The 19,531-nt window shown below is 41.6% G+C and overlaps 1 protein-coding gene across 3 annotated transcripts in view; it reads left to right on the top strand.

Annotated features, from left to right (window-relative positions):
* Positions 1-413: 413 nt before the first annotated feature.
* Positions 414-19,531, top strand: part of pfas (phosphoribosylformylglycinamidine synthase) — a 47,118-nt gene continuing 28,000 nt past the window's right edge. For 2 of the 3 annotated variants that reach the window (XM_060917509.1, XM_060917511.1), the window contains exons 1-15: positions 414-533; positions 3,232-3,359; positions 4,780-4,912; positions 5,061-5,166; positions 7,832-8,024; positions 8,867-8,972; positions 9,250-9,390; positions 9,532-9,656; positions 13,239-13,367; positions 13,496-13,627; positions 13,738-13,866; positions 14,064-14,137; positions 14,282-14,438; positions 18,289-18,350; positions 18,468-18,629. In XM_060917509.1, coding sequence (XP_060773492.1) covers positions 3,236-3,359; positions 4,780-4,912; positions 5,061-5,166; positions 7,832-8,024; positions 8,867-8,972; positions 9,250-9,390; positions 9,532-9,656; positions 13,239-13,367; positions 13,496-13,627; positions 13,738-13,866; positions 14,064-14,137; positions 14,282-14,438; positions 18,289-18,350; positions 18,468-18,629 — 1,773 coding nt within the window. In that variant the 5' untranslated portion in view covers positions 414-533; positions 3,232-3,235. Of the gene's footprint in view, positions 534-3,231; positions 3,428-4,779; positions 4,913-5,060; positions 5,167-7,831; positions 8,025-8,866; positions 8,973-9,249; positions 9,391-9,531; positions 9,657-13,238; positions 13,368-13,495; positions 13,628-13,737; positions 13,867-14,063; positions 14,138-14,281; positions 14,439-18,288; positions 18,351-18,467; positions 18,630-19,531 lie in introns of those variants that run through there. The other variant, XM_060917510.1, reaches the window with a different exon arrangement.

Genomic DNA, 19,531 nt, shown 5'->3' with positions numbered 1-19,531 from the left:
GTAGGTGTGAATGGTTGTCTGTGTCTATGTGTCAGCCCTGTGATGACCTGGCGACTTGTCCAGGGTGTACCCCGCCTTTCGCCCGTAGTAGGCTGGGATAGGCTCCAGCTTGCCTTCGACCCTGTAGAAGGATAAAGCGGCTAGAGATAATGGGGATGAGAATGTTAAGATAACAGTTTATACACCTAGGTGTCATTTCTTTGCGCATGCGCAGAGGTGTGCGGAACAAACCTGTGGCCAGCGGAAAATGTTTGTAACCACTTGTTTATTTTCCCACTAGTATTCCGACAAGTCCCGCCTTCTTCTCTGGGATTGGCTACAAGCATGTAGCATTAAGTCGGCATCCAATTGGACAGCGCTTCCCGATACTAACAGCCAATCCCTGAACGCTGTTTGAATACGGGTGGTAAAAAGTATCAGACACGTGGGTTGAGTACAGGTCTGCCTGCACTGGTCAGGAGTTCTGCATACTGTATTATACTGATCTGATCTGTCAGCTTCATTTCATACTAACTCGCCCAAACACCTGGAAGGTAAGATGTTTGCATAATTTTATTATAGAGACATAAATAGAGTTGCTTGACGCTTTGTTTAGGGAATGAGCCATAACATTGTCTTTATTTTGACTTAATGATTAGAAAGTTTAGCTGCTTGACACTTTGTTAGCCTGTGTGTAACAGTGTAAACAATACTTGAGTTTATTCATTAAATTGTAAAGTGTCACGTGATCAAATACTACATCTCTTTAGGTTAGTGGAAAAGGCAAATTCTTTTGTACTTGCGTTAAACAGAGGTTTATCAGTGAACTCAACCCTTCTGATTGGTCTGTGCTTGATGTTCAGGCCGTGGTGCAACACCAAGGGCTGTCTGTTTGACCCTGAGTTCATCCTGATCTTCTACACTTCACAGACCCCTGTGTAGTTTATGGTGACAGCTCATATGATCATCTTCATAGCTGCACAAGACTGTGGCATTCCTTACTGTTCAGCCAAGCTACAACTTCTCTGCTCACTGTTTGTTGCACATCCATATGAAGCACTGATACGTGTACATACTGGAACTATAACAATACCGAAACCTTGAATATCAACTGATATTGATACTCCTCTGATATATTTTTCTTTACAGCTGCTAAGCTTTAAAGTTATGCACAGACCACAGATAGTTCAGGCCTTGCATTCTTCCAAAGACAGGGCAAAGTACATCACAGGAATCAATCATCAATTGGGCAAGGGTCCACAGGAATCAATGTGTATGGAAGCACAAGGAGTAATACCTGTGCATTGTAGATTCTGGGCATATTGATACACTGGCCAGGCGCATTGCTCATACTGAATGTGGAAGGATGCACAGCATATTTTTGTCAGTCTAATGGTTAATTCTCATCTCATTATCTCTAGCCGCTTTATCCTTCTACAGGGTCGCAGGCAAGCTGGAGCCTATCCCAGCTGACTACGGGCGAAAGGCGGGGTACACCCTGGACAAGTCGCCAGGTCATCACAGGGCTGACACATAGACACAGACAACCATTCACACTCACATTCAATTTAGAGTCACCAGTTAACCTAACCTGCATGTCTTTGGACTGTGGGGTAAACCAGAGCACCCGGAGGAAACCCACGCGGACACGGGGAGAACATGCAAACTCCACACAGAAAGGCCCTCGCCGGGCCCGGGGTTCGAACCCAGGACCTTCTTGCTGTGAGGCGACAGCGCTAACCACTACACTACCGTGCCGCCCTGATGGTTAATTCATTAATTTTTTATATATATATGTGTGTAACCGGGCGGCACGGTGGTGTAGTGCTGTCACCTCACAGCAAGAAGGTCCGGGTTCCAGCCCCGTGGCCGGCGAGGGCCTTTCTGTGTGGAGTTTGCATGTTCTCCCCCTGTCCTCGTGGGTTTCCTCCGGGTGCTCCGGTTTCCCCCACAGTCCAAAGACATGCAGGTTAGGGTAACTGGTGACTCTAAATTGACTGTAGGTGTGAGTGTGAATGGTTGTCTGTGTCTATGTGTCAGCCCTGTGATGACCTGGTGACTTGTCCAGGGTGTACCCCGCCTTTTGCTCGTAGTCAGCTGGGATAGGCTCCAGCTTGCCTGCGACCCTATAGGACAGGATAAAGCGGCTAGAGATAATGAGATGAGATGAGATATGTGTAACCTTGGGGCCAGCCATGGTCTGAAGTTTAGAGAAGCAGCTTTGGGCTCAAAGGGCCAATGGTTTGATTCCTGGGACCGGCAGGAAAAACGTGAGGGGAGTTGACCCTCCGTCTGTATCATGGCTGAAGTGCCCTTAAGCAAGGCACCTAACTCCCAACTGCTCCCTGGGTGCTGTAGCATTACCCACTACTCTGGGTATGTGTGTGTGCTCATTGCTTACTTGTGTGTGTGTGTGTGTGTTCACTGCTTCAGATGGGTTAAATGCAGAGGAGGAATTTTGCTGTGCTTGAGTGTACATGTGACAAAAATAAAGGCTTCTTCTTCCCTACCAATAAGGAACATTTCATTTTTCTCTTGTACCAAGGAAAAAAAAATCTAATCTGTAGGTTGTATGTCCTGTGTAATGTCTTCTGAGTTCTGTGTGCTGTTGTAAAAATTTGATGCGAGTGTCGTTTCTTCTCCTTCACTTTCTGAAAAGTTCCTCATGATGCTGAAACATTTACATAGAAGCAGTTTTGCTTATGCATCTCTGGGCAAGCATAAGAAACATAAGCTTGTCCATCTAGAAAAAATTGAATATGCAACCTTGATGGGACTATGACTATGGCGACAACTGATCACTAATAGGGACATTATCTTGTAAGATAGTTAAAATGAATGTATTGATTTAAATAATGAATATTTTTAGCTTCATTATCTTTTCAGTATTAGCAAAATCAGCACATGACTCAAGTTTTTTTTTTTTTTAAAGAATGCTGGATGCCAATAGCATGTATCAGTGGTAGGTGTGAATGTAGTTAGTTTGTAGTGGTTTGTTTTTTTTCTCTTAAAAACTCTCAAACTTGTCGGTCCTTGTCCCTCTAGTTTAATTTTATGTTGAGGCAGCACAATAGTGTCTCCTAATCCTGAGTAGTAACCACTTGCTGATCATGTTTTCAGGGACTGAGGCTTTCAAACTGTTTTAACTATGTGTCTGTGTTGTGCAACATGAAAACATTTACTTGAAACTTTGTGATACCCGCTGTTTAGTTTGTGTAAGCAAAATTTTAACTTTGTGTGTGTCATTGCCAGGATCATGTCAGTCTTGCAGTTCTACAGGAGGGCAGATGCTGAAGGTGGGCGGAGCCTGCAGAGGGTCATACAGCTCTATCCACACGTCACCATAACCACTGAACTCTGCTACAATGTGGAAGTGAACGGTGAGATGAAGAACAGGACAGGGTTGAGATTTGGGTGGTGGTGCAGGGAAATAGAAAAGGATGAAACGGTAAGAAAGACAATGGCCTCAGTTCATTGTACCCATGAAGCACCTCAAATGTTTTGTCTTAAAGGAACAGTCCACCGTACTTCCATAATGAAATATGCTCTTATCTGAATTGAGACGAGCTGCTCCGTACCTCTCCGAGCTTTGCGTGACCTCCCAGTCAGTCAGACGCAGTCAGACGCGCTGTCACTCCTGTTAGCGATGTAGCTAGGCTCAGTATGGCCAATGGTATTTTTTGGGGCTGTAGTTAGATGCGACCAAACTCTTCCGCGTTTTTCCTGTTTACATAGGTTTATATGACCAGTGATATGAAACAAGTTCAGTTACACAAATTGAAACGTAGCGATTTTCTATGCTATGGAAAGTCCGCACTATAATGACAGGCGTACTAACACCTTCTGCGCGCTTCGGCAGCGCATTGATATCTGAGCTCCGTATCAATGCGCTGCCGAAGCGCGCAGAAGGTGTTAGTACGCCTGTCATTATAGTGCGGACTTTCCATAGCATAGAAAATCGCTACGTTTCAATTTGTGTAACTGAACTTGTTTCATATCACTGGTCATATAAACCTATGTAAACAGGAAAAACGCGGAAGAGTTTGGTCGCATCTACACCCCAAAAAAATACCATTGGCCATACTGAGCCTAGCTACATTGCTAACAGGAGTGACAGCGCGTCTGACTGACTGGGAGGTCGCGCAAAGCTCGGAGAGGTACGGAGCAGCTCGTCTCAATTCAGATAAGAGCATATTTCATTATGGAAGTACGGTGGACTGTTCCTTTAAAGTTTACAGTGAGTGTACATGCTATGCAAATTGGAAACACTCATGTCTTTCTGTTATTGCAAATAGCTAGCTGGTTGGTTAGCTGCTAGCAAACTAGCTTAGATTTGCCACAGGTAGACATGGTAGATTTCTCTGGGTTGTTTGCTATATTCTCAGCTATTGATTCAAAAATATGCAATAACCGCCACAGTTTAGTTCATTAATACCATTTTTAGCTAGCGTAGCACGATTATAAAAGCTCCTGGGTTACTTTAATAATTCACGTTTGGGATGTCATGGAGCCTATTTGGTAAGATCCCTAAATACATGAAGATTCCTGAAATTTTTTTCTTTGTACAGACGTACTGAGAGAGTCTTTGTTTTAAAATATAAATTTAACACCATGTTAAAAATACCAATCTGCAATTTGAAATACTCATTCAGACAAGTTAACCAATTAAAATCCATGTTTTGCATGTACTTCCAAATGGAATAGCTGCCTTCTTTCTCTATGAGAGAAGGAGGACAAATCCTCTTTGCCCTTCACAACCATATCCTTTTTTTTCCCCCTATCTGTCTGTATCTCTGTCAGGTGTTGACTGTGTGAGTGCAGAGCAGAAAGATATCCTGCGCTGGTTATTTACCCCTCAGTCTTCAGAGCTGTCTGATGAGCCCACTCTCAGAGCGATTATGCCAGGAGAGAGCCTGGTGGAAATTGGCCCCAGGTATATCAACATTGTTTAATAACTGAATGTATTGTACAGATATGTTTCCTACATCAGTACTGTAGCCAGAGAAGTAGCAGCATAAATGCCGCAGTCCTCAGTATAGTCTTTGTAAACCTCATTTGTAGCTTTTTGCTGCTCCTTACAGGCTGAACTTCTCCACTGCGTGGTCCACAAATGCTGTGTCCATCTGCCAGAGTGCAGGCCTGCATCAGGTGACCAGGGTGGAACTATCTCGCAGGCACCTCATCAAGGTCTGCACAACTGCTGCACTCCCTGAGAACTTCATCACTACCAGCTCGCACTTGCACATTGTTGCATAATAAATATTATCATCTTGTACAGTTTTAAGAGAGAAAGGAAGTACACCCTCCTTCAATTCTTTGCTTTTATTTATCAGGGCCTAAATAACAATTGTGTGGTCTTCACCAGCTTCTGTAAACCAGAGGTGGATGATAAAGTACATTTACTTGAATACTGTACTTAAGTACACTTTGAGTATCTGTACTTTACTTGAGTATTTTTTTTTTGGGCAACTTATGACTTGAACTTCACTACATTTGAAAGACAAATATCATACTTTTCACTCCACTACATTTCTATCAAGGTCCTCGTTACTGTGAAGTGACGTTGAAAGTGGATGGCCTTTTCTTTTCTAAAATGTGATTGTTTGTTTTTTTCGCAGGTGACACTGAGACAGCCTATCAGTAATCACCTATCAGGGTCACGTCTCATCCATAGACCGTATAAAATCAAGTTCAGTGATTTCTCCGCAGCATTATTTAACATGATCATTTGATGGCAGAATGGAAGGAGGCGGTTCTTCTGGGAAATGCATGCACCTAGAACCCATGTTTCAGTTTTCTGCAAGGATTAAAGATTCGTTTCGTTTTAAATGTTTGCTCTGTTTACCTAAAACAAACCACATCAAGGCCTACAAAAACTTGCCGTCCAACCTGCGGAAGCATATTGAGGTCTGTAAACATTTTATTCAAGAGAAAGCTTGCAACGAAGTTGTCTGTGCTTTTAGAGCTAACGGTAACATTGCGATAGCTATGCAGTCTGGTTAGACAAATGACTTTCTATGGATTTGCCCACCAAGTTGCCATCGCCTTGTCCACGGCTAACGTTAACACATAGCTAGTTAACTTGGACACTGTTAGTTAGCATGTAAAAATGGAGTTACGCTAACATGAATAACGTTAACTTACCCAAAGTCCTTTCAGAAATGTTTTAGCATAATCTTGCCAAATAAACAAAATGTAGAAATCTTTCTTTTCTAGTAACATTAGCTACCTAATATGATGGAGTTTGAAAAGAATTTGCTAGCATGTCAGGTGGAGCTTCACTGACTAGCTAGCTTAACGTTAAACCACCATGATGCACAGCATACATTCATTTTAAGAATTCACAAAATAATCCAGTAGGTTGCTTCAGAGGCATGAGGTATTATAAGCGTTGTGGCAATAATACAACAATGTGTTGACAGAAAATGTACTTTTAATACTTAAGTATTTTTTTAAAAAATTGACTGGACAACTTTCACTAGTATCGGAGTAAGGTTTGACCAGTGGGATCTGTACTTTGACTTAAGTAATGAAGTTGGATACTTTGTCCACCTCTGCTGTAAACAAACAAATGACAACCCCCCCCCCCCCCCCCCCAATGCTTCAATACGTAGTGATTTTTTTTTTTCCCCCCCAAAAAAGTTAACCAACATTCAGAAACCAGGAGGGGAAAACATAAGTACATCGTATAACATGTAGATCCACCTTTAGAAACAATAAGTTGAAGTAAGTGTTTGCTGTAAGCGTTTGAGTCTCACATCATTTTGGTGAAATGTTGACTTTTTTTTTTTTGATTGTGCAAAACTAAGGTCATATCATAATCTTTTTGAAGAGAAGGCCTTTTTCCTAGCCACCCTTTCCTGAAAGCCATACTTGTTCAGTCTTTTTCTGAATGTGCTGTCATGAACATAAACACTTCACGTGCTTACAGAGGCCTGTAGGTCACATGATGTAGCCCTTGGGTTTTCTTTATATTTCTGAGCATTAAATGGTCCGATTTAAGTTTGCTGGAATGCCTACTCCTGGGAAGACTAGCAACTGCCTTGGAGGCTCTGTAAACAATTTAGAGTTTATGTTTATGCCATTTGGCAAGCACCCTCATCTAGAGTGACTTACCTTTATCTCATTTATACAACTGAGCAGTTGTGAGCAAAAAGCCTTACTCAAGGGCCCAGCAGTGGCAGCTTGGAAGTGCTGGGATTTAGACTAATGACCTGCTGATCAATAGTTCAATGCCTTAACCACTCTTATTACCACTGCCCAACAACTCTTCTCACTGTAGAATGGCGAATTTCAAATTATTTGGAAATGGTCTTATAACTCTTCCCACATTGACGAGCAATAACACTTGCTTCTCTGAGGTCGTGGCTGATGTCCTTTCTTCTTGGCATGATGTAGACACACACCTGAGTGCCCCAGAAAACCAAACAGCCAAAGTTCTGCTTTTATAGAGATACTCACACTTGATGATTTAACTAATCTTGTGCGTTTCACTAGTAACACCTGACTGCTAATTACTGTCTTAATGATTATGGAAGTAGGTGGAGCGTACTTATTTTTCCCACCTGGTTTCTGAATTTGGGTTTACTTTTTGGGGAAAAAAAAATCACTACATATTGGTTATTTGTTTGTTTATAGATGTTGGTGAGGACTACACAATTGTTATTTAGGCCCTAATAAATAAAAACACAAAGGTTAGCTACTTCAGTTATTAGTAACAAGCAGTATTGATGGAAAATGACAATTGTTAGTCAGTTTAAACACTTTGGCCTTATTACTGTCCATTTAAATGATCTTAATGTTGCTCTGTTTTGAGTAAACATGTAAATAACACACGTTTATTCTGTTGAAGGATGAGCTGCATGAGCTGAGGAAAGCTAAGGAGCTGGAGAAGTTAATCAGCCTCTTGTATGACAGCATGACAGAATGTGTCTACAATAAGCCCATTGAATCTTTCTTGGTGGATGTTCAGCCTCAGAAAGTATTCGAAGTTGACATTTTAGGAAAAGGTCGTGCTGCATTGGAGAGGGCCAATGATGAGCTTGGTGAGCGAGTGTTTTTATAAAGTGCAGTTATAATTTTGTCATCGTTACTAGAATATTCTCTCACCATTCGAAACAGCAATAAAGTCCTGATTGAGAGGATGCGGATTAGAGGCACATGATATTCAACATAATTAGAAGAAGTGTAGTTGTCACAGGATGAGAGGAGATGGAATGTATTGGGTCACAAGATACGTGTGTATGTGTTGGGGGCGATGGACATACGGACATGATGAGTGAATGTGAATGGAAAAAGTAGGCCATTGCAGTCTCAAAAGTGTAGCCATACTGTGTAGAAGAAGAAACCTTTACTTGTCACATGCACACTTCATCCTCTGCATTTAACCCATCTGAAGCAGCGAACATATGCACACAGCAGAGCGCCCGGGGAGCAGTCAGGGGTCAGGTACCTTGCTCAAGGGCACCTCAGCCCAAGGCCGCCCCACATTAACCTAACTGCACGTCTTTGGACTGTGGGGGAAACCAGAGCACCCGGAGGAAACCCACACAGACACGGGGAGAACATGCAAACTCCGCACAGAAAGGCCCTCGCCAGCCGCTGGGTTCGAACCTGGAACCTTCTTGCTGTGAGGCGACCGTGCTAACCACTACGCCACCGTGCCACAATATAGCTAGTGTTGCAGGCCTCTCTGGAATAGCACAATCAACAGTTGCAACAAAAATGAAAGTGTGTTAACATGTTAGAACATCTTGTGTTCTATTCACTAATCATAAAATAAACAAAATCTAACTTCATCTGAATAAAAATTTAGTGACCAAAATCGCTATATGAAATTGTTGTCCTCTGATTGTTCATATGACCCTGGATAATTGTTTGTGAGCAGGACTAGCCTTTGACTCCTGGGATCTGGACTACTACACAGCATTGTTCCAGAGGGTGAAGAGAAATCCAACCAGTGTTGAATGCTTTGACCTTGCCCAGTCCAACAGGTGTGTAGGTTTATGGTTGAAAATGGTCATTAATTTTTGCACGTTACTTTCTACTGAGAAAAAGGTGGAAACAACTGCCCTTAGACTTCCATTATTAATACGTTTTCATTAAAACATTTTCCCTTTTTTTCCTCCATACAGGGAAATTTATGTGCAATGAATACTTGTTTGTGGAAATCTCATATACAGTACACAACATTTAAAGATTTGTTTTTAAAAAGACTGGTTTATATCTGAAATTTGTAAAAGTAAATTTCCCCTCTGATATTCCCTACAGTGAGCACAGTCGCCACTGGTTCTTCCGAGGCCGGATGGTGATTGACGGAGAGGAGCAGAAAGACACTCTGTTCAGCCTCATCATGGGCACCCAGCAGCACAGCAATCAGAACAATGTCATCAAGTTCTGTGATAACAGCAGGTGAGGGAGTGAGAGTCAGTCAGTCAGTCAGCCAGCATGATAACCATCATGAGTCACTCTGAGTGCAGCAGCAGCTTCAGTGTGTGTGTGTGTGTGTGTGTGTGTGTCTGTGTGTATATGCATGTGTGTGTATGTGCATAGTGGTATTAAAGGCATGGAGTTGGAGTGCATGTTCCCCACTGACCCTGCACAGGCCAGCTGCTACAAGACCAAACACACCACCAGACACGTCATCTTCACTGCAGAAACACACAACTTCCCCACAGGTCAGAGCATGAGCACAATTTGTGCTTTATAAAGGTTGCATCATTATTGCTGTTTTTATTTTTTTAAAAAAAGAGTTGAGTAGTAATTCCAAAAGTGGGCTCCTGAAAATAAATTTTCAGCTTTTTACCCTGCACTATTAATTAATAATACAGTATAAATAAATAACTTGATGCTATAAATGTACAAAATAACCACTCTGTTTATCATGTTACACTGCTGCGCTATTTAAGGACGTAACAATTCTTTATATGCAAAGCGAAAAGAATTGTTTCTTAAACTGAGAGTGGACAGCATGATGTGGAAGTGCCTTGAAGGATGCAATATTTACAGCATTGTCAACCCTAGTAGCTTGCGAACCCCAGGCTGAATTGACCTTTCTGACCTGACATGCACCACTGATCTGACTCTAAACTAGCTGAGAGGGATTGGTTAGTCACATGCAACCTGCGACTCTGAAAGCGCTCTTTCACACACACCACAGGTCACAATGGAATTCATTATATTCAGATTTCATTAAAATATTTTTTTTAGCTTTAAAGGAAAAACACGTGCACGTCTTCATGTCATGCCAAGTCATCTGAAAGTGTCCGTTACAGCAAAAGAAAATGAGTACATTTAACCAAAGTATATTCAGCCTGCATCTCCTTGCTGTCTGTCTCACTGTTTATTTATTTATTTATTTATTTATTTATTTATGCCCCCGCTCCGAAGGAGGGGGGATAAAAAATTTTTTTACCTCCATCCGTATTTCCGTATGTCCAAAACGCCCTTTTTCTCAGCAACCACAAAACATAGCTACTTGGTACCAAACTTCAGCTTGTGGTTCTATAGCGTGTATACTATTTTAAGGTCTGTTGCACATCGACTTCCTGTTTACCGACTGAATGTATTTATGAAACAAACAGAGTGGATCTACAAAATTTTCGTAACACTTTTCTCAGCAACTACAAATCACAACTGCTTGATATTTGGTACTGAGCTTCAGCTAGGGGTTCTATATCGTGTATACCATTTTCAGGTCTATCACACATCGACTTCCTGTTTACCGACTGAATGTATTTATAAAACATATAGAGTGGATTTTAACACTATTTCAAGAAGGAAAATGCTATTTCAAAATGAATGCTATTTGAACTCCCTGGAGAACACTGCTCTTTACGTACTTGTTTCAGGGTTAATTATTTGTTAAAGTCAACATTCATAATAATGCCGCTTTTCCACTACAAACGCGGCTGAGTCGTGCCGTGCCGAGTCGAGCTGAGTCGAGCTGAGCGGGGCTGTTGGAGTTGCATTTCGACTACAACCGCGCTGAACCGTGCTGGCTGGAAGTGGGTGGACACATTGGGTGGAGTTAGTGAAAGTGGGTGGACGTCACGTGATGTCGTTAAGCAGCGCAAACAGTGACATCAGTGACAGTGGCGGAACAAGTCAGAGCCGGGCCGGGGGCGGGGCAAATGACCGGACCCTTTATTAAAGCTTATCATAACATCATTTTAGGCTACAAAATATCCGCAACTGCGGTGTTTACCAATTTCAACACTACCGGGTGCAACTATATGTTATTTAGTACATCAAGTCCTTCAAACGAACATGTAACTCAGAAACAAAAAACATTAGGATACTGTACATGGCTCATAATAAAATATCAATAGCCTATACTGCGCACATTATTTGAAGGGCATACGAATGAGCGCTCAGAGTGGTGACAGGAAGAGTCAGAAGTAAAAGGAGGGCGGTGCAAACCTCACTGAATGCACTGTGTTTACCAATTTCAACACTACGGGGTGCAACTATGTTATTTTGTACATTAAGTCCTTCAAACGAACATGTAACTCAGAAACAAAAAAACATTCGGCGACATACTGTACATGGCTCATAATAAAACATCAATAGCCTACTGCGCGCATTATTTGAAGGGCATACGACGAGCCTTGCGCTCCGCGAACTCGTCCACGATGCTCTGTATGTCACTGATTCAGTGAGCTTTTCAGCGGTAGTCTCACGACCCGGATAGTAAACAATAAACATGGAGGACATGGAGTCGTTAGTGTTGCTGGTCTTGGTGCTGTGCTGTGGCTTGTTGTCGGTGACAACGCCAACAGATACTGGCAAGAGCGTATAGATGAGGCGAGGCGCATAAGGCTTCAGAAATTCTCGTAATTCGTAATTATTCTCCTTCCGGGTTTGCAGTGTTTACAGATCCCAGCGCGCTCGCGGGGCGTGTGTGGGTATGTGAGGACACTCCTCCTCACCAATCAGTGCACAGGGGAGTGTCTGCTCACGCCTCCAGCCTCAGTCGGCACGGTTTGGCTCGCTTCAGCCCCACTCCAAAACGGTGCGAGTTTTAGGGGCTAAGCAGGGCTGAAACGAGCTGAGTCGTGCCGGTTTTTGGTAGTCGAAACGCGAGCCGTGTCGGGCTGAAGTGAGCTGAAGCGAGCTGAAGTGAGCTGAAAAAGGGTAGTGGAAAAGGGCCATAAGTGTCCTGTTCCTTCAATTGCTTGCATTCTGATATAAGCGAGAGCAGGGGGGATACGTAAGTGAGCAGCAGCTCACAGTTGATCTTGTTACCACTGCCCTGTCCAGTCAACAGCTCCCTACAGTGGTGACTAGTGTATACGCTCATCATCTAGTCGATACAACCCTCAGTGCTTCAGAGATGTAGCCAGATTTAGAGACATTCCATAACTACCCATATTTATTGCCTCCGTTTACATTGTGTCAGCATAACAATAGTTGTCCTTTTATTTCTTATGGTAAGCTGGGGAGTGACCATGAGTATACTTCACATGCATAGTGTGTGAGAAGATATGTTGCACAAAGGCACTTAAAGGCAGGGTAAGCAATTTTGGAGAAACCAGCGAGAGTAAGCTAGATTTTGAAAGTGAAAAATCACACCCCCTCCCTTCAAAGCCACTCCAAAACCCATGAACGTGCACTGCCTGATTACTGCTGGAGGACGAGTCCACTAGCAGTATGGCTATTGTTAGTGCTCACAGCTGTCAACTAGCTTGCTAACTTTTAGCAGTATGTCTGCCATATATTTGCCTCGCCTTGTAGAAGACTCCAGTCATGCGCAATGTATGCAGGGGCAGTGTGCGCACAGGTAGGCAGGTAGACAGGCAGGTAATCCATCCAAACGTTTCATTCGGACGACATAAAATGATTGGATGAGATTTTTGCAGCCCTGCGACTGACACAAATGACAGATTTATTTTCTTTTTATCGTCAGAGCATTTTATTTATTCATTGTTGTCAGGATGTAAAGAGAATATCAAGAAATATAACAAAAATGCTTCTTAAAAAAATTACCTCCTCTGCCTTTAAGAGAGCCCAGAATATAACGTGGAACAGGTAAACATTAACAAATTGATTTTGATTTTTATAATTTTTTTTTCACTAATATAAGGTAAAGAATTATTCTAGTATAAAAATATAATCGCATGCTTATTTCCATCTTTATTACAAACTGTTTTTGTTCTAATGCAAAAGATGAAGACACAAACTAGACTATTTTTCTTTTTACCTTGTGGATGTTAATGCTAATTGTATTTTTTATTTTTTATTTTTAATTTGAATTCTAGGTGTCGCTCCTTTCAGCGGTGCTACCACAGGTACTGGTGGGCGAATCAGGGATGTACAAAGTGCAGGTCGAGGTGGACATGTGATTGCAGGGACTGCTGGGTACTGCTTTGGTAACCTTCACATCCCAGGTGGGTCTGGTTTTCAGAATACGCCGTCATTGCACTTGGATTAACTAATATAAAATGTACATGAAGGTACTAAAACCTTGGGCATGAAATTAAAGTCCTTCTATCTTCTTGGTCTTATGTGACTGCAGGTTTTGCCCTTCCATGGGAGGAGGGTGGTTGGGAGTACCCTTCGAGTTTTGCCCCTCCTTTGCAGGTGGCTATTGAAGCCAGTGATGGTGCTTCAGACTACGGCAACAAGTTTGGAGAACCAGTGCTGGCAGGTATACTGTACTGTGGTGTCTTAGCTCTGTGCTGTGTTTAAGAAACCGACCAATTGGTGAGCAGTTTGTTTTCATTTCTAGCATAAATGTTTTTGCCTTCATGACTTAAGGCTTTGCCCGGTCCTTTGGAATGCGCTTGGCCAATGGTGAGCGTCGAGAATGGATTAAGCCAATAATGTTCAGCGGTGGACTGGGCTCCATTGAGGATAAGCATGTGAAGAAAGAGGAGGCAGAGTCAGGTAGGAAATTGTGGACGGTCATGAATCATGATGGTAAAATAAATTTATTAAGACTCCTGTCTTTTTATATGAAATATGAAAACGTGTGTATGTGTGAGATTTTGAAGTGAGATGCCTTTGAATGGGTACGCAGAGTTTGAAATGGCTCATTGTGTGCATCTCCTGTCCTTGCATTTTACATTTCTCTCTGGTATTAGGTATGGAGGTGGTGAAAATAGGAGGGCCTGTGTATAGGATTGGTGTAGGTGGAGGCGCTGCGTCCTCTGTGCAGGTAGATGTTGATGTTAATCTTATCAGGTTTGAGATTTAATTGTTTGACAGACATACGGTATCTGTATCTGGATGTTATGTACCACTTTGTTAAAAGTGGTAAGATGCAAGCAGAAATCTATTTGTTTGTGTATGTGTGTTGTAGGTACAGGGTGATAACTCCAGTGATCGTGATTTGGGTGCAGTACAAAGAGGAGATGCTGAAATGGAGCAGAAGATGAATCGGGCTCTGAGGGCCTGTTTGGAGAGAGCTGCAGGAAACCCCATCTGTAGTATCCATGACCAGGGCGCAGGAGGCAATGGTAATACGTAAATACAGTATTTCATGTGACCACTATTATTTTTATGCTGATTATAACAGTTACACCAATCAGCCATACTATAAATGACCACTGATGGGTGAAGTGAATAACACTGATTATTTCATTACAGTAGCACCTGTCGAGGGGTGGGATACATTAGGCAGCAAGAGAACAGTCAGTTCTTGAAGTGGAAAAAGTTAATGCTGAAAAAATTAATGCTGACACCTTTGTGTTTTAGCCAGCATTAACTTTTTCAGCAGTTTGTGCTACAGTAGCTCTTCTGTGGGATCAGACATGGACAAAGTACCCAACTTCATTACTTAAGTCAAAGTACAGATTCCACTGGTCGGATGTTACTCTGATACAAGTGAAAGCTGTCCAGTCAATTTTTTTACTTAAGTTAAAGTACTGAAATACTTGCTTTTAAAAATACTTGAGTATTAAAAGTACATTTTCTGTCAACACATTGTTGCCACAACGCTTATAATACCTCATGCCTCTGAAGCAACCGACTGGATTATTTTGTGAATTCTTAAAATGAATGTATGCTGTGCATTATGGTGGTTTAACGTTAAGCTAGCTAGTCAGTGAAGCTCCACCTGACATGCTAGCAAATTCTTTTCAAACTCCATCATATTGGGTAGCTAACGTTACTAGAAAAGAAATATTTCTACGTTTTGTTTATTTGGTAAGATTATGCTAAAACATATATTTCTGAAAGGACTTCGGGTAAGTTAACGTTATTCATGTTAGCGTAACTCCATTTTTACATGCTAACTAACAATGTCCAAGTTAACTAGCTATTAATGTTAGCTGTGGACAAGGCTATGGCAACTTGGCGGCCAAATCCATAGAAAGTCATTTGACTAACCAGACTACATAGCTATCGCAATGTTACCGCTAGCTCTAAAAGCACAGACAACTTCATTGCAAGCTTTCTCTTGGAATAAAACGTTTACAGACCTCAATATGCTTCCGCAGGTTGGACGGCAAGTTTTTGTAGGCCTTGATGTGGTTCGTTTTAGGTAAACAAAGCAAACGTTTAAAACAAAACGAATCTTTAATCCTTGCAGAAAACTGAAACATGGGTTCTAGGTGCATGCATTCCCCAGAAGAACTGCCTCCTTCCATTCTGCCATCAACTGATCATGTTAAATAATTCTGCGGAGAAATCATTGAACTTGATTTTATACAGTCTATGGATGTGACATGACCCTAGTGGTTACTGATAGGCTGTCTCAGTGTCACCTGCGAAAAAAACAATCATGTTTTAGAAAAAAAAAAAGAAAAGGCCATCCACTTTCAAAGCCACTTCATAGTAACAAGTAACGAGGACCTTGATAGCAGGGCTTTGAACCGGTTCAAGGAACGAAAACGAAAACCGGGAACTTTTTCTATTTCACATGGAACAGAAACGAAACCAGAAACTTTATTATTTTTTATGTTCCGGAACAGAAACGCTTATTAAAAATAATGGTAACCGGTTAATACCGGTTTTTATTTCGTTCCTCAAAGTTTCCGTAGCCTACAAATAAAAAAAGTCATTCTTCTCCTGCGCAAGTTTCTATGACCCGCTGGGGTTCACTTCCTGTGTGACGTTCGCTGACTGAATGGAGAGAGCGGGAGGGTGGACTGCTATTACGTCTCCATGTGATAATAAGTGAATTACTGAGCATCTAAGCAAAGAAGAGCCTGAACGTTGCAACCTCCCTATTGGCTGTTTGTAAAAATGTATCAGTTGTTGCCCTTCCCACGGGAATCATCGCAGGCTCGAGAGACGAGACCTGACGGGTTAGTTCATTGGTAGCAGAACAAAATGTCTGGACACAAATCGGGTTTTCAGAAAAGGAAAGAAAATAAACGGAGGGTTGAAAATACAAAAAAGGAGGCAGAAAATGCAAAACGAGTTTTAAGGTAGGACAAATGGTTACTTTTCTGAGGCAGCCCGCCGTGGCTGCAGGCTTTCAGTTGTCATTGAATGGTTACTTTTCTGAGGCAGCCCGCCGTGGCTGCCTGCAGCCTTATTTATTATAGCCCATTTAGTTAAAATAGTTGATATAAAATGTTTATAGTTATGTGATGGTTGTCCTGATTTAGACTGGTGTTTTTTTTTTGGGGGGGGGGGGGTTGCGCGATGTTGCACGATGTTGCACCCGGGTCCAGATTAGGGCAGAACCGGCCCTGGCTACATTTCAGGTGTAGTTTGTTTTATGTATGTATGTACTTGCATAGATGTGTACTTGGTCTTCCAATATGGCGCCTAACAAAATCTCGCGGCACGGTGACGTCATGCGGTAGCCCTCTATAGGGCCTGACTAGCCTTTGGTAACACACTAAACGAATTATCTTTCATTTTTGGCACTTTTTCTGTTTGTGTAGATGGGAAGACATACTGAGAATCCAAATCGCCAACATTTGAAATAATAATTGTTTTGAATTATTTCTTGTCTTATTTAATGAAGGTTGTAATAGAATTAGCCTACATTTGGCTTAAGCTGGATGAGACAGAGACATAATTTTATAGCCATTTGTTAAACAGCTGACAGGGAACGTAATTAACCGTTCCGGGAACGAAATTTTTTTGTTCTAACCGGTTCGGGAACGTCTATTTAATGGTGGAACCCAAAACCGGAAACGTTAAAATTCCGTTTCTGTTCAGAACGAACCAATAGGAAAAAAATTCTGGTTCAAAGCCCTGCTTGATAGAAATGTAGTGGAGTAAAAAGTATAATATTTGTCTTTCTTTCAAATGTAGTGAAGTTAAAATCACAAGTTGCCAAAAAAAAAACAATACTCAAGTAAAGTACAGATGCTCAAAGTGTACTTAAGTACAGTACTCAAGTAAATGTACTTTGTTACTGTCCACCTCTGTGTGGGATTGGACCATATGGGCTAGGCCTCGTGCCCCATGCAAATCAATGAGCCTTCGACGCCCATGATACTGTCACCGCTTCACCGGTTGTCCTTCCTTGGACCACTTTTGGTAGGTACTAACCACTGCATACCGGGAACACCCCACAGGATGCACCATTTTGGAGATGCTCAGACCTAGTCATCTAGCCATCACAATTTGGCCCTTGTCAAAGTCGCTCAGACCCTTACGCTTGCCCATTTTTCCTGCTTCCAACATGTCAACTTCAAGAACTGGCTGTTCTCTTTCTGCCTAATATATCCCACCCCTTGACAGGTGCCTTTGTAATGAGATAATCAAATGTTATTCACTTCACCTGTCAGTGGTCATAATGTTATGGCTGATCGGTGTATATATTTATACCACAGCACTGTTGATTGCTCAATTCTGATCGAATTGTGGGTTTATATTAGTACCTGCTGAGGAACGTTATTATTCGGAGACTCACCACTTGAACAGGGATTTGTATCCTAGAGCATAATCCTTGAAGTATTCTGTAAGATGTTTATGTAGAATATTTGGAAAGAGTCTCCAATATCAGTGCTTTGTAACAGACGGAGAAATTTTCCGACATGGGAAAATCTTCAGTACTGAGGGATTTTTTTTTTTGGTTTCTCAGTGCAATTTGTTGTCTTATTAACTTAAAAAGAAAAGAGAGGCTGGTAAGGGAATGATTGTTTATAGCTGCTATAATCTATGTGATTAAACAGTAACCAGTTTGTTTTGTGGCTATTCTGCAACATTAACACAATAAAGCTAAACTATACAAATTAAAGTATGATGTCATCTTTTAAGTAATAAAAACATTTAATTGTTGGTAAATCATTACACATCGGGTCATATCACTTTCATTTACTGATATTTTATGCTAGTGGTTAAACTGTATATAAATGGGAAGTTACTTTCCTAAAGAGGGTCTGAATGTGTTCTGTACTCTAGGAAATGTGTTGAAAGAGCTGAGTGAACCTGCTGGAGCTGTCATCTACACCAGCAAATTTAAAGTGAGCTTCAATTTACGAGCGCCATGTGTGAAATTTGTATATAAATATAAAAACTGATCATAGCAAAGTTTATTATAAATATTGATAAGTCTAATAATCCACTAATTCCTCCTGCAGAGAGGTGATCCCACCCTCAGTGTTCTGGAGTTGTGGGGGGCTGAGTATCAGGAGAGTAATGCTCTGTTGCTCCGCCCATCTGACCGGAGTTTTCTGGAGAGGGTGTGCCAGAGGGAGAAATGCCCTGTTGACTTTGTGGGCAACATTACAGGTGATCGTAAGGTGAGTGTATAAACTGTGCCCCTTTGAAAGTTTTGGAATGGCAAGATCACTTCTTTTGTTTTTGATATACACTTCCATTAGGGTCTGAGATCAAAAGATGAATATGAGACAGTAGATCAGAATTTCAGCTTTCATTTCCTGATGGATTTATTAAACAATATCTATCATCTAGATTTGTTAAACAACTTAGAACATGACACCTTTGGTGGCATTTTTAGGTGAGCAAAGTATAGGAACACAGAGTCTTAAAGTGCATATCCTGGACCAAATTTGTTTTTTTTATATGAAAGAATGTCCCTTTACACACTCATCCAGAAGGGTAATTTTGCACAAGGCCATCTGTCTACAGCAGAAAAAAATAAAATAACAAAACGCGTCTGGAAAAATCCCAAGGGAGTCTGGAGCCAGATTCGTGACGTCACCTGCGGAAGCGCCAGCAGGCTGCGAGAGCTTGCACGGTTTCAGTGCACAGCCTGTGTAGACCAAGTTTAGCAGCTAGCGATTTTGCATTGAAATATGGAATTGTCACCTGAGCGCAATGTGGGAAACGATGAGTACTAATCCCATCAAGATTGGTGTTGCTACACCCTCCTACGATACATCTGTTAACAATTTTAATAATTACGTGATAACGTTGAAGAAATTTGCAGAAAACCACCAGGTTGTTTTCTCATAAACAAACCAGCGCTGATGTACGGTTCAGAGGGAGGTGTCCCGCACGTGACGTCACGAAAATCAGTATTTGCCAGGAAATCCAAATGGTAAGTTCTTTCAGAGGCAGACCAATTTGCCTCAAATGGCTTGATTTCAACTGAATTTTTCTGGTATTGCACAAGGTAAAAAAAAATTGCACAAAATGTTACAGATATTTGACCAAAGTTTAATATAAAATAGAATTACAT

This window comes from Neoarius graeffei, chromosome 3 (genome assembly GCF_027579695.1).
Source record: "Neoarius graeffei isolate fNeoGra1 chromosome 3, fNeoGra1.pri, whole genome shotgun sequence".
In the NCBI taxonomy this organism is placed as follows: Eukaryota; Metazoa; Chordata; class Actinopteri; order Siluriformes; family Ariidae; genus Neoarius; species Neoarius graeffei.
Note: the sequence above shows the minus strand (reverse complement) of the source record. Positions and strands in the feature narration are given on the sequence as shown.